The 11,766-nt window shown below is 44.0% G+C and overlaps 1 protein-coding gene across 1 annotated transcript; it reads left to right on the top strand.

Annotated features, from left to right (window-relative positions):
• The first annotated feature begins 246 nt into the window (after positions 1 to 246).
• Positions 247 to 6,375, top strand: LOC125550827 (protein-tyrosine-phosphatase PTP1). The gene is made up of 9 exons (XM_048713923.2): positions 247 to 846; positions 2,424 to 2,517; positions 2,613 to 2,695; positions 2,771 to 2,905; positions 4,389 to 4,511; positions 5,170 to 5,312; positions 5,397 to 5,538; positions 5,896 to 5,980; positions 6,115 to 6,375. The coding sequence occupies exons 1-8, from the start codon at positions 262 to 264 to the stop codon at positions 5,965 to 5,967; spliced, it is 1,377 nt and encodes a 458-aa protein (XP_048569880.1). The 5' UTR covers positions 247 to 261; the 3' UTR covers positions 5,968 to 5,980; positions 6,115 to 6,375.
• Positions 6,376 to 11,766: the final 5,391 nt, after the last annotated feature.

The following is an 11,766-nucleotide window of genomic DNA, read 5'->3' as shown; positions in this document are numbered from 1 at the left end:
CAACGTGCCGGCCCGTTTACTAACTGGGCCATGCCTGAGCCTAGAGGCGCAGCACACGGGCTGGCACAACACGGCCCGTATAGTAATCATGCCCTGATGGGCCGTGCCAGGCCAGGCACGATTACAATGGGCCGGGCCGGGCCGTTTGGCTAGGTATGCTGGAGATGCTCTAACCCATCGTGACGAGCAGTTTGATCCCTGGTGTTTCTCAAAAAAAAAAAAAAGCAGTTTGATCCCTGGTAAAGCACGGGCGCTAAACTAATGGATTTCATCAGCATTTCAAAATCCGTCTCGCCATCTTCTTCCCTGCGAAACCCCACTCCGCCGGCGGCCCGCATCGCCGCGTCCGCCATTCCCACCCTCCCCCTCCCTTTCCCCGAACAACCAGACCCCACTTGCACCGTGGCGGCATCAGCATTCTCTCCTCCCCAAGTCAAGTCTTCTCAAAAAACCCCAATCCAACCACCGGCCAGGGCGGAAACCGTCGCACTTTATTTATACCCGGTCACGCGCTCCACCACGGCGACCCCGACGGCTCCCCCCTCCCCTCCGCCCGCTCCTAGCTCTAAGCGCCGCCGGAAGACTGACCCCGCCGCCGGAGCCACGGGGAACTCGCCGCTGCGCGGCGGCGGGAGAGGCGGCTCGCCGGCCTCCTCCGCCCCGCGCCGCTCTTCGCCTGGGCTTACAGGGCCGCAGGGAGGGTTTGACCCGCTCGACCCCAACGCGGATCCGCCGGCCTGGGTCCTGATGCCGGGTCAGGTGAAGCACTGCAAGACGGCGCTCAAGGTGCTCGACAAAAAGCTCAAGAAGCCGGCCGCAATATTCGACGACTTTAGAGGCCTTCCGGTAGGAAATCTTTCCTGGTCACCCCCTATTTGTGCAAGTCCGGCGAGGCATGGCCAAGTTAATATCACCAACATTTTCTTTGCTTTGCGAAATCAAGACAGACCATCTTTTTCCCCTTGTTTCCTTTTCTTTTTGCAAAATTAAGAAGAGTGGCCTTAGCTAGAATCTTTTTAGTTTTGCAATCATACAAGTGAGTTGTGAATGATGGAGGAGGTGGTTTTATGTGTAGTGGTTACCCTTAGTGCCGTGTGATCTTCACATTGTTGCTTCCAAGTGAAGCGTCATGTTGGGCGATAGCTGTACAGCCAGATAAAATCGTGCTGGTTATGATTAGGGTAAAATAGAGATTATTTCTAAAGCTACATTTTAACATGTGGATTCTCTGGGCTACTGAGATTCAAGTCCATTTTGGGTTGCCAAAATTATACTCTTGAGGAGTTATGCTGCTAGCTCCAGAATACTGCGTGAACAGCAGCACGCAGGAAATAAAACTACAATCTCCTCTCATGGCATTGTCTCTTCCTTGGACCAATCCTACCATTGGCCTTAGTATGTACTCCCTCCGTTTGTTTTTATAAGACGTTTCAGACAGCTTGCTTTGTCCTGTTTTGGACAGTGTCCGAATGTCTAAAACGTCTTATAAAAGTGAACAGAGGTAGTATTTGTTTTCACGCGCTTACCTGAGATGGACTTAACCTCACACAGCGAAGTAGCCGAGTATTCTCTTTGAGGAAAATTGCTCACATTTTTTGCTCGTCTAGGCCACCAGGAAAAGGCAGTATTGCTAAAGTTGGTGTTCTTTTCTAATTTCTAATTTCTAATATGGTATTTACCTGTCATCTCTAGTGCTGTGCTGGTTGCTTTCGGATATCTTATGTGAAACTTTAAGCTCCCTGATGATGTTCTGTCATCTGTAATGCTGTGCTGGTTGCCTTAGGATATTTTACGTGACACTTTAAGCCACCTGATGATGTTTGGAACAACTTTGTCCATTCTACTGCTTGTGTGAATCTTAATCACATCCAAGTGATCCATTTTCTACTGTTTTAGTAACTTCTAACCTAATTAGTTCACTCTCTGTTTCCAAGTCCAATCTCTAAAGATTATCAATTATACGCTGAAATCTTAATCCGTAGTTTTCTCTTCTTTTTTATGACAATCGATATATTGATAACGATTAAAAGGATATGCATTCTCAATGGGACTGTCACCATATCAAATGTGTATTCTCAAATGCCCATCGCCGTATCAAATGCTGTATGAACTATGAACGAGTGAATTATCTGCCCTTAGCATCTTACTCAACTTTTTGTAAGAAAAAAAAACATGGGTATGGAAATTGTATCACGATCCCATTCAGTTCTAACTTCGTGGTACCACACTAGCTCGTCCACATTCAGTTCAATGCAACTGAAAGAAACAATTCAGATATATGTATTGACTGGGGACAGCTGATCCTATACTAATTATATTTTCAATTGTAAATATAAGAAATATTTTGAAATTGGCTGTTATAAGAATTAAGGAATATTTTTTCCTAAGCAAATCATGCAACTATTGATTCACAATTATTTCAGGCCATAAGAACATCGCTCCAGTCGGCTCAGAAGTTTACTGTGGCTCGAAGTCCTGCTAATAGGGAAAGGAACCGCTACACTGATGTCTTGGCATGTGAGCATCATTAACTTGTGGGGGCAGTCATGCATATTCTGCAATTCCACCATGTGGAATAAATTATTTGATTTAACTCGACCTTTGTTATTTAGTTGATGAAACCAGGATAAAGCTGCAGTCCTCAACAGGCAATCAGACTTCAAGTAACGATTACATCAATGCAAGCCTTATAAAGGTAAGAAATAGCATATTTCCTGCCCTTTTCTTTCTTTCTGATCCTAATTGGCATTGTTGGATATAAAATCTGCAGTATGATGACAAAGATCAGACAAAGTTCATTTCTACTCAAGGTCCGCTAGTCAATACATTCGAAGATTTTTGGCAGATGGTCTTTGAGAACAGCTGTCCTGTAATTGTCATGCTCACTAAATTTGACATTGTGAAGGTATGAATAACAAACACTTGTGACTTGCATGTTTCATTGAGTTGGCCTAATATTCAGTTTTTCAGTTTCTTGTCTTCCATGATTTTAGCACAACCTTACTCCACATGTTTGCCTACAGTGTTGAGTTATTTTTATTAATTATTAAATCCTATCAACGGCGGCTAGTAGGACATGAGAACATTCAAATAGAATGGAGCATAAGCGTCACTAGAATCTATTTATTGAATTGATTGACGCGATAGTTGCTCAGTCCACTGCTTGCTTCTCTTCGTGAAAAAACATTTTTCTTTGACTGGAATCAGCAAAGTCCCCGAAACCAAATTTCTCAGTAAAGACTAGATTCTCTTCGGATCGGCCCTGAAAGGAGAAGAACAACCTTCTTTGAGTATTCTTAGCTTACTGTACATCATGCCTGATTGCTGCTGACTGACTATTCTTGCACGATCAGTATAGGAAATGAACAGAGAAGCTGGATAGGACTGTGTTCTTCTATATGTAAATGTCAATTTTTGATCGAAAAAGGACTTCCTTTTGCATTTATAATGTTACCTGTCTATGGACAAGGCTTTTTTGCTTAGTATATTTGAAGGCGCTAAATGCTCAACAATTGTTGCATTTCTATATGGATGTGTTGCATGCACGCTTTTCAGCTTGTCATATGTACTTCCTCCGTCCGGGATTAGCGGGCCAGCAGACCACCATATGCCGCTCGTATTTGTCAGGCCATTGCTTTTATAGCGCCGTGTTTCTCTCGCAATCTATTGCTGGTCCCGTGAGATGATTGGACATGCATACACATGCAGGCTAGGTGAGAGAAATAGACTGCTGCATGCATGCTATTGATTGGGGTATGCTAGCAGGAGATTGAAGGACTACGCGATTAAGATGACTGTGTGCCTTGATCTTGGAGAATTGACCGTCTGCTCCAATAAATCCGGCCGGAGGGCGTAACTCAGTTGTTCGGAACATGATGACGAAATGGATATCTCAGGTCGTCGTAGGGAGTATTTGAAACTCAATTCGATAGGGCAACACTGTACCTACATTTTTAGTGTGTTACATATAGGTCTCCTGTGTAATTCAGAACATGGAATGCAACTGGGTTTCTTTCCTTTTTCTTAGAAAAAACAAAGGGTGCCTGCCCCTCATGTTTCGTCTTTATTTTGTCCAAAACATGGTTATTTGGTTTCTGTCTTTTCCTCCTTCCTGTATAATGCACCCATGATTCCCCTAGCGGGAGAGATGAATGGAGAGAGTGAGAGGTTTGGTTCCTTTTTATCCAATCATTTACCATTTTGAGGCCGTGATTTAGACATTTCTGTTCATACATTGACGTGTTAATACATGACTCCTGGAAAAATACTTCCGGCTTCGGTACCATCATGGTTTTCTTGGATTCTTAATCTCATAGACACAGTTTGTATTTTAACTTTCTCCTTTGGTAAAATCCTATCAAATGTTATTTACATTGAAATAATGGCAGTGTGATGAGTATCTTCCACTGAGCAAGGGGCAAGGAGACTATGGAAGATTGAACATTAAAATCATGGAGACCAGACAAGATGGGGAATTAACATTGCGCAGTGTGAAGGTGCAACATAACGAGGTAAAGATGTGTAAAACTAATGTTGCTTCTGTGTCTAAATAGTGTGAAGATATACTGTACGAGTGAAGGACTATTTGTTCCATATTTTTATATACTATTGTATGCTATCTCTTGTTCATCAACGATTCATACACTTAAGTTTTAGTACCTCTGCAGGATTCGTTAACAGTACATAATACTTCCATTAGAAGTAGCTTGAAGTAATTCACATGGATGTAAAGGCCCTCGCGTATATTCCATCAGATATATTGCCGGGTACCTTTTCATTCCTTTAGGATGCTCATGCAGTCATGCTTACACTCTAGTGGTAGTGAAGATTTCGGTTCAACTTTCAAGGCATCGATCCATCACAAGCTATCACACAGTGTCCTGGTTGCAGTGTGATGAATGAATTTTTCAGCACTACTTGATGTAGCATTGTTAAGTGAGGTCTCAAGACAACCACCACATACTACATGTTAGCTTACACCACTGGTGAATACTTATCATACTGCTATAAATGCTGAACATCTGTAGTGTGCAACATTTACTTATTTTCTTCCATGAATGGCTTCTATGCATCTCGCATTGCCCTTTTGTGTACGCTTCGTACCTCTTTCACCCATATTACTTGTCTTCGTGTTTGTACTGCCCCAACTTATAATTCTTTATTTTGCAGTCAGATAGAGTGCATACTGTTCTCCACATCCAGCACTCCACATGGCCTGACCATGGTGTGCCAGATGACAGCAGTACTGTACGGAAGATTCTAAAAAGATTATATTATGTTTCTAAAGAGCACCCAGTTGTTGCACATTGCAGGTTTGTTTCAAATTAATGGCATGATTCCTTTTTCACACTTGCCCACATTCAAATAATATTGCATTGCTTTTCTGATTTCTGCAGTGCAGGCATTGGGAGAACTGGTGCTTACATTACAATCCATAATACAGTAGAGAGGATATTACGTGGTGAACAAGCTGCTACAAATCTTGCGGAAACTGTCGGGAAGTTTAGATCCCAGAGACCTGGCATGGTCCAAACAGAGGTGCGATTGTTTTATTTATTTATTTCAGTTTGTAAATCAGTTATAGGATCCTCCCAGGTTATGGATCTTGATCCACAACAAGATGATTGCAGTAGAGTAAGGTCCGAAGACCAGGATATGGCCGGTGACAGGGCCCGTCTCTGATGTGGAAGAGGCTCTGAGACTTGTTGTAGAACTTTGTTTATTGACTGCTTGAACGAAACGGTTAGAATCCAGTTTGCCTAGCTATACTATGTGGCCAACCCAATTGGACTCGACTCAATTGGATGCATATATGGGATAAACCGTCCAGCTCAAACTATTCCTTATCAACCAACTCAAACCCCCTTCTCTATAACTAACATTTTGGCTTTGCAGGAGCAATACAAGTTCTGCTATCATGCAATTGCAGATGAGCTGAAAGATCTGATTAGGAATTCAAAGCACTGAAGCATTTCCGGCGGTAAGCTTGACTGCGATAATGTCATACTGTACATGTTCTCATACATACAGGAATTTACAAACATATAGTACTTGATTTGCATGAGTAATACATGAACCTCACATTTCTTCTCATCTCTTGCTGTCTCCCTGTAGGGATAAGTGCGTGTCCTATGCAACGGCCTGACGTGTGTGACCATCTATCACCTTCTCACTTTCTCAACTTGTAAACCTTAGCCGACAACATTGTTGTACATCATGAAGACTGGAATTCGTGTTTCAGTAGGAAGCTCCTTCAGCTCTCCCCACCCCTCTTTTCTGCTCAAGATTTCACCAATTTGATCATGTCGCTGGGTCACATCCAGAATCACGTGCGTACCTTGCTATGCATCCACCTATATTGCTTCTCTTGCTGAATTGTTATGTGCTGAGGCCAGAAGGTTGACATATCAACTGGTGCATTACCACCTTAGCTCGCGTGAGTAGATGACAGGTGTATGAACTCAGATGTCTAGCAAAGTTTAACGCGGACGTATCTAGAAATGGAGATTGAAGCTGCATAAGCCATTCTATCTCTGTTTCTTGATACGCCTATTGTTTGTTTCTGTCCAGTTCTTGATGCTGCTTCTGAAACTCAAGGCCAGAATCAGAGCATCTGTGGTCCATATTTGTATGTCCCGAGAAAAAAAAGACATGTAGCCTATACATTTTCAGTCACCAAAATGGATAGCAATTTATCCAGTGAGCCATGTATCCCTGGATAATATGCCTACATGGAGGACATTCTTCCCCGTGGATTCTAGCTGGCGGGCTATGGGAGTCTGCATCTCAATAGGCCTGCTCATGAACACACGGAGGTTATTGCAACCAGAAAAACCAAGCCGGATGCGCCACTGACCAAACATCTATGAACTCAGGATACAAAATCGCAGAATTCATCAAGGAAACAAGAACATATCCGGAGGGGAGACGTGTAATAATAGCCCCTTTTTCATGCTAGTTCGCTGAAGGGATCTTGCGTAAAACAGAATAAAATTTGAGAAAATCGAGTGGACATCTGTTCCAAACTTGGGAAATTTGCATATTTTTTTCACAATAATTTCAGAGCAAGTAGGCAAGTTCTCCAAGAACTAGGAAAAAGGTGGCTGATGTAGGGCCTTAACCAAATGAAGTTTAATGAAGCATCGTAGACCTAGAGGCGGCTTTTGCTAGGAGCAACAAGGCATGAGAACATGCTTATGCGAGAACTAAAAGCTGCATGGTGATCCAATCTAGCATGTCAATTTTAAACTTGGCAGTCACCGAAGCCCAAGCGTCATCGAGCAAGTTGAAGATTTAGTTAGTACTACCTCCGTCTCGGTGAATAAGTCATTCGCGTAGTTCTAGGTCAATGATTTAACTATTTAAACATGTATTATATGTGACAAAAATATATATTTAAAAACTAAATCCGTGTAAGAATCTAGTGATATACTTTTTATGACATATAACATATATTTAATTCCTCAAATCTATGACCTAAAACTACACGAATGACTTATTCATCTAGACGGAGGTAGTACTGATCTAAGCCAAGGAAACAAAAAAATGTAATCTAAATATACCCACTGTCGATTGCTCCAACGGCTGAGAAGAAGCTATAGCTTAAATAATGGTTGACAAGAAACAAAACTAGAGTACTAGCAGAAATTTTTCCGACACTTAATATGCAAAAGGGAAAATTATTGTAATATTTGACTTTGGCTCATGTTATGAGGTGTCTGTCACGCGGTCCAGGGAACACATATTTCAGAATTAGCCATTTAAACCCTTCTAAATGGACATCATAGATGTGTCAGTCATAACAATTAACAAAAGCTGAAGACTATGGACTATGGAGGGACATGGGAATAATCCCCTTTGGATACCCCAACATAGTTTACTTCCTCGATATAGTTAATCATATCTAAGCTAGCACAGGTGCTCTCTAATTAGATAACCGGATCACCCATACATGATACAAGTTGCATGGTGTGCATGTTACCTGCAGATATAAATACTCACAAGTCACAGGGTTCCATGCCTCGGAATAAAGGAATAAACCTTTGAGAGATCAGTTTTGTTTTGCTCTGCGTAATTTGATACTAATTTGTCCTAGAGTAACAACATGATTTGGCGCGTTCAAAATGTTGCATGTATTATGTTTCTCTTGAAATAAAAATGTTGTATTATGCTCAGGTTCAGTCGAGTCAACTACTGCTCTGACGCCATGCGAGTTATGTGATTAAATATTGATGTGATATAGTACTGCTGAACATAATCGTATGTACTTCCTATGACGAAACGGGGTACAAATTGTTGGCGAATATTGCATGGGAAACAAAAAAAAATTCTACGTTCACCAAGATCAATCTAGGAGATGCACATCTACGAGAGGAGAGATTGAATCCACATACCCTTATAAATCGCTAAGCGGAAGCATAAAGAAACGCGGTTGATATAGTCGAATGTCTTTGCGATCCAATCACGATGCGTCCACGAACTCCCGATCAAGTGCCGAACGGACGACACCTCCGAGTTTAGTACACGTGTGGCTCGGCGGCATCCTCTCCTTCTTGATCCAGCAAGCGAGAGAGGGGGGGGGGGTACATGAGGTCGAGACCAACACGACGGTATGGTGGTGGTGGTGGTGGCAGCAGAATTCCGGCAGGGCTTCGCCAAGCGCGTACCGGTGAAACGTGAAAGGAGTTGGGAGAGGTAACGGGCAAGGGTCGAAGGATGGCTGCCCCCAATGCCTCCCCACCTTTACATAGGCGTGGAGGTGGCTGGTGGCTTGCCCTCCAAGGCCCTAGGGTCGTTGGACAAAGCGGAGGAAGGAAATCCCACCTTTCCTTCCCCACCGATCACTATCCCCTTTTTAGGGATGCTGATCTTATCCCCTTGGGATATGATACTATTATTTTTAAGGGAGGATCTTGGAGTGCCTAGATCAGGGTTGTGGGGACTTTCCCCACTATCCACGTTCATGTGGGCCCCCATGCAGGTGGCCCCACTTTGGAACCTTCTAGAACCTTCCTGGTACAATACCAAAAAAATTCAAACTTTTTTCAGAACTCCGATAACAACTTTCCATATATAAATATTTACCTCTAGACTATTCCGGAGCTCCCCGTGATATCCCGGATCCCATCCGGGACTCCGAGACTTTCCACTATTAATATCTCAATACTACCCTAGCGCTACCGAACGTTAAGCGTGTGACCCTACGGGTTCGAGAATCATGTAGACATGTCCGAGACTCCTCTCCGGTCAATAACCAATAGCGGGACCTGGATGCCCATATTGATTCCTACATATTCCACGAAAATCTTTATCGGTTGAACCATGATGTCAAGGATTCAGTTAATCCCGTATACAATTCCCTTTGTCCGGTGATATGTTACTTGCCCGAGATTCGATCATCGGTATCTCCATACCTAGTTCAATCTCGTTACTGGCAAGTTTATTTACTCATTCCATAATACAAAATCCCGTGACCAAACTCATTAGTCACATGCTTGCAAGCTTCTTATGATGTTGTATTACCAAGAGGGCCCAGAGATATCTCTCCGTCACACAGAGCGACAAATCCCAGTCTCGATTCGTGCCAACCCAACAAACACCTTTGGAGATACCAGTAGAGAAACTTTATGATCACCCAGTTACGAAGTGATGTTTGGATACACACTAAGTATTCCTCCGATGTCAGGAAGTTGCATGATCTCATGGTCTAAGGAACAGATACTTGACATGATGAAATCGATAGCAATAAACTTGATACGATCATATGCTACGTTTATAGTTTGGGTCTTGTCCATCGCATCATTCTCCTAATGATGTGATCCCGTTATCAAATGACAACTCATGTCTATCGCCATCTTTGATCAACGAGCTAGTCCGGCAGAGGCTCACTGTGACGCCCCCGATTCAATCGTACACTAATCATACACGCAAACATGTACAATCAAGATCAGGGACTTACGGGAAGATATCACAACACAACTCTACAAATAAAATAAGTCATACAAGCATCATATTACAAGCCAGGGGCCTCGAGCGCTCGAATACAAGAGCTCGATCATAGACGAGTCAGCGGAAGCAACAATATCTGAGTACAGACATAAGTTAAACAAGTTTGCCTTAAGAAGGCTAGCACAAACTGGGATTCAGATCGAAAGAGGCGCAGGCCTCCTACCTGGGATCCTCCTAAACTACTCCTGGTCGTCGTCAGCGGGCTGCACGTAGTAGTAGGCACCTCCAGCGTAGTAGGAGTCGTCGTCGACAGTGGCGTCTGGCTCATGAGCTCCATCGTCTGGTCGCAGCAATCGAGTATAGAAAAGGGGAAAAGAGGGAGCAAAGCAACCGTGAGTACCCATCCAAAATACTCGCAAGCAAGGAGCTACACTATATATGTATGCATTGGTATCAAATGGAAAAGGGGTATCATATGTGGACTGAACTGCAGAATGCCGGAATAAGAGGGGGATAGCTAGTCCTTTCGAAGACTACGCTTCTGGTAACCTCCATCTTGCAGCAGAAGAAGAGAGTAGATGGTAAGTTCACCAAGTAGCATCGCATAGCATAAACCTAACCGATGATCCTCCCCTCGTCGCCCTGTGAGAGAGCGATCACCGGTTGTATCTGGCACTTGGAAGGGTGTATTTTATTAAGTATCTGGTTCTAGTTGTCATAAGGTCAAGGTACAACTCCAAGTCGTCCTGTTACCGAAGATCACGACTATTCGAATAGATTAACTTCCCTGCAGGGGTGCACCACATTTCCCAACATGCTCGATCCCCTTTGTCCGGACACACTTTCCTGGATCATGCCCGGCCTCGGAAGATCAACACGTCGCAGCCCCACCTAGGCACAACAGAGAGGTCAGCACGCCGGTCTAAATCCTATGCGCGCAGGGGTCTGGGCCCATCGCCCATTGCACACCTGCACGTTGCGTACGCGGCCGGTGAGCAGACCTAGCAACCTCCATTACAAAGGAAGTTGCGTTACGCGGTCCAACCCGGCACGCGCCGCTCAGTCGCTGACGTCACGAAGGCTTCGGCTGATACCACGACGTCGAGTGCACATAACTGTTCCCGCGTAGTTGGTTAGTGCGTATAGGCGAGTAGCCAGACTCAGATCAAATACTAAGATCTCGTTAAGCGTGTTATCTTGAAGTCAACGCGAACGCCGACCAGGGCCAGGCCCACCTCTCACCTAGGTGGTCTCCGCCTGCCCTGTCGCTCCGCCACAAAGATCCACACAGAGGGCCGTTGGGAAAGTATGTCCTTCCAGCCCCCAATTCATGAATCAACCGCGGGTACTCAACGAGTCGACCCGACTTTAGTTACAACATATATAGTACGTATGTATAGTATATACCCGTGATCAACACCCGACGTGATCACGGCCCGATAGTATAGCATGGCAGACTGACAAGAATGTAGGGCCACTGATGGTAATCTAGAATCCTATACTAAGCATTTAGGATTGCAGGTAAGGTATCAACAGTTGTAGCAACAATGACAGGCTATGCATCAGAATAGGATTAACAGAAAGCAGTAACATGCTACACTACTCTAATGCAAGCAGTATAGAGAAGAGTAGGCGATATCTGGTGATCAAGGGGGGGCTTGCCTAGTTGCTTTGGCAAGAGAGAGGGGTCGTCAACACCGTAGTCGTACTGGGTAGCAGCGGCGTCGGTCTCGGTGTCTAGCGAGAGAAGAGGGGGGAAGAAACAATAGATATTAAGCAAACAGATGCATAGCGATGCATGACATGACAAGTAGCGGT

Source organism: Triticum urartu, chromosome 4A (genome assembly GCF_056163025.1).
Source record: "Triticum urartu cultivar PI428250 chromosome 4A, HENAU_Tu73, whole genome shotgun sequence".
Lineage (NCBI taxonomy): Eukaryota > Viridiplantae > Streptophyta > Magnoliopsida > Poales > Poaceae > Triticum > Triticum urartu.
Note: the sequence above shows the minus strand (reverse complement) of the source record. Positions and strands in the feature narration are given on the sequence as shown.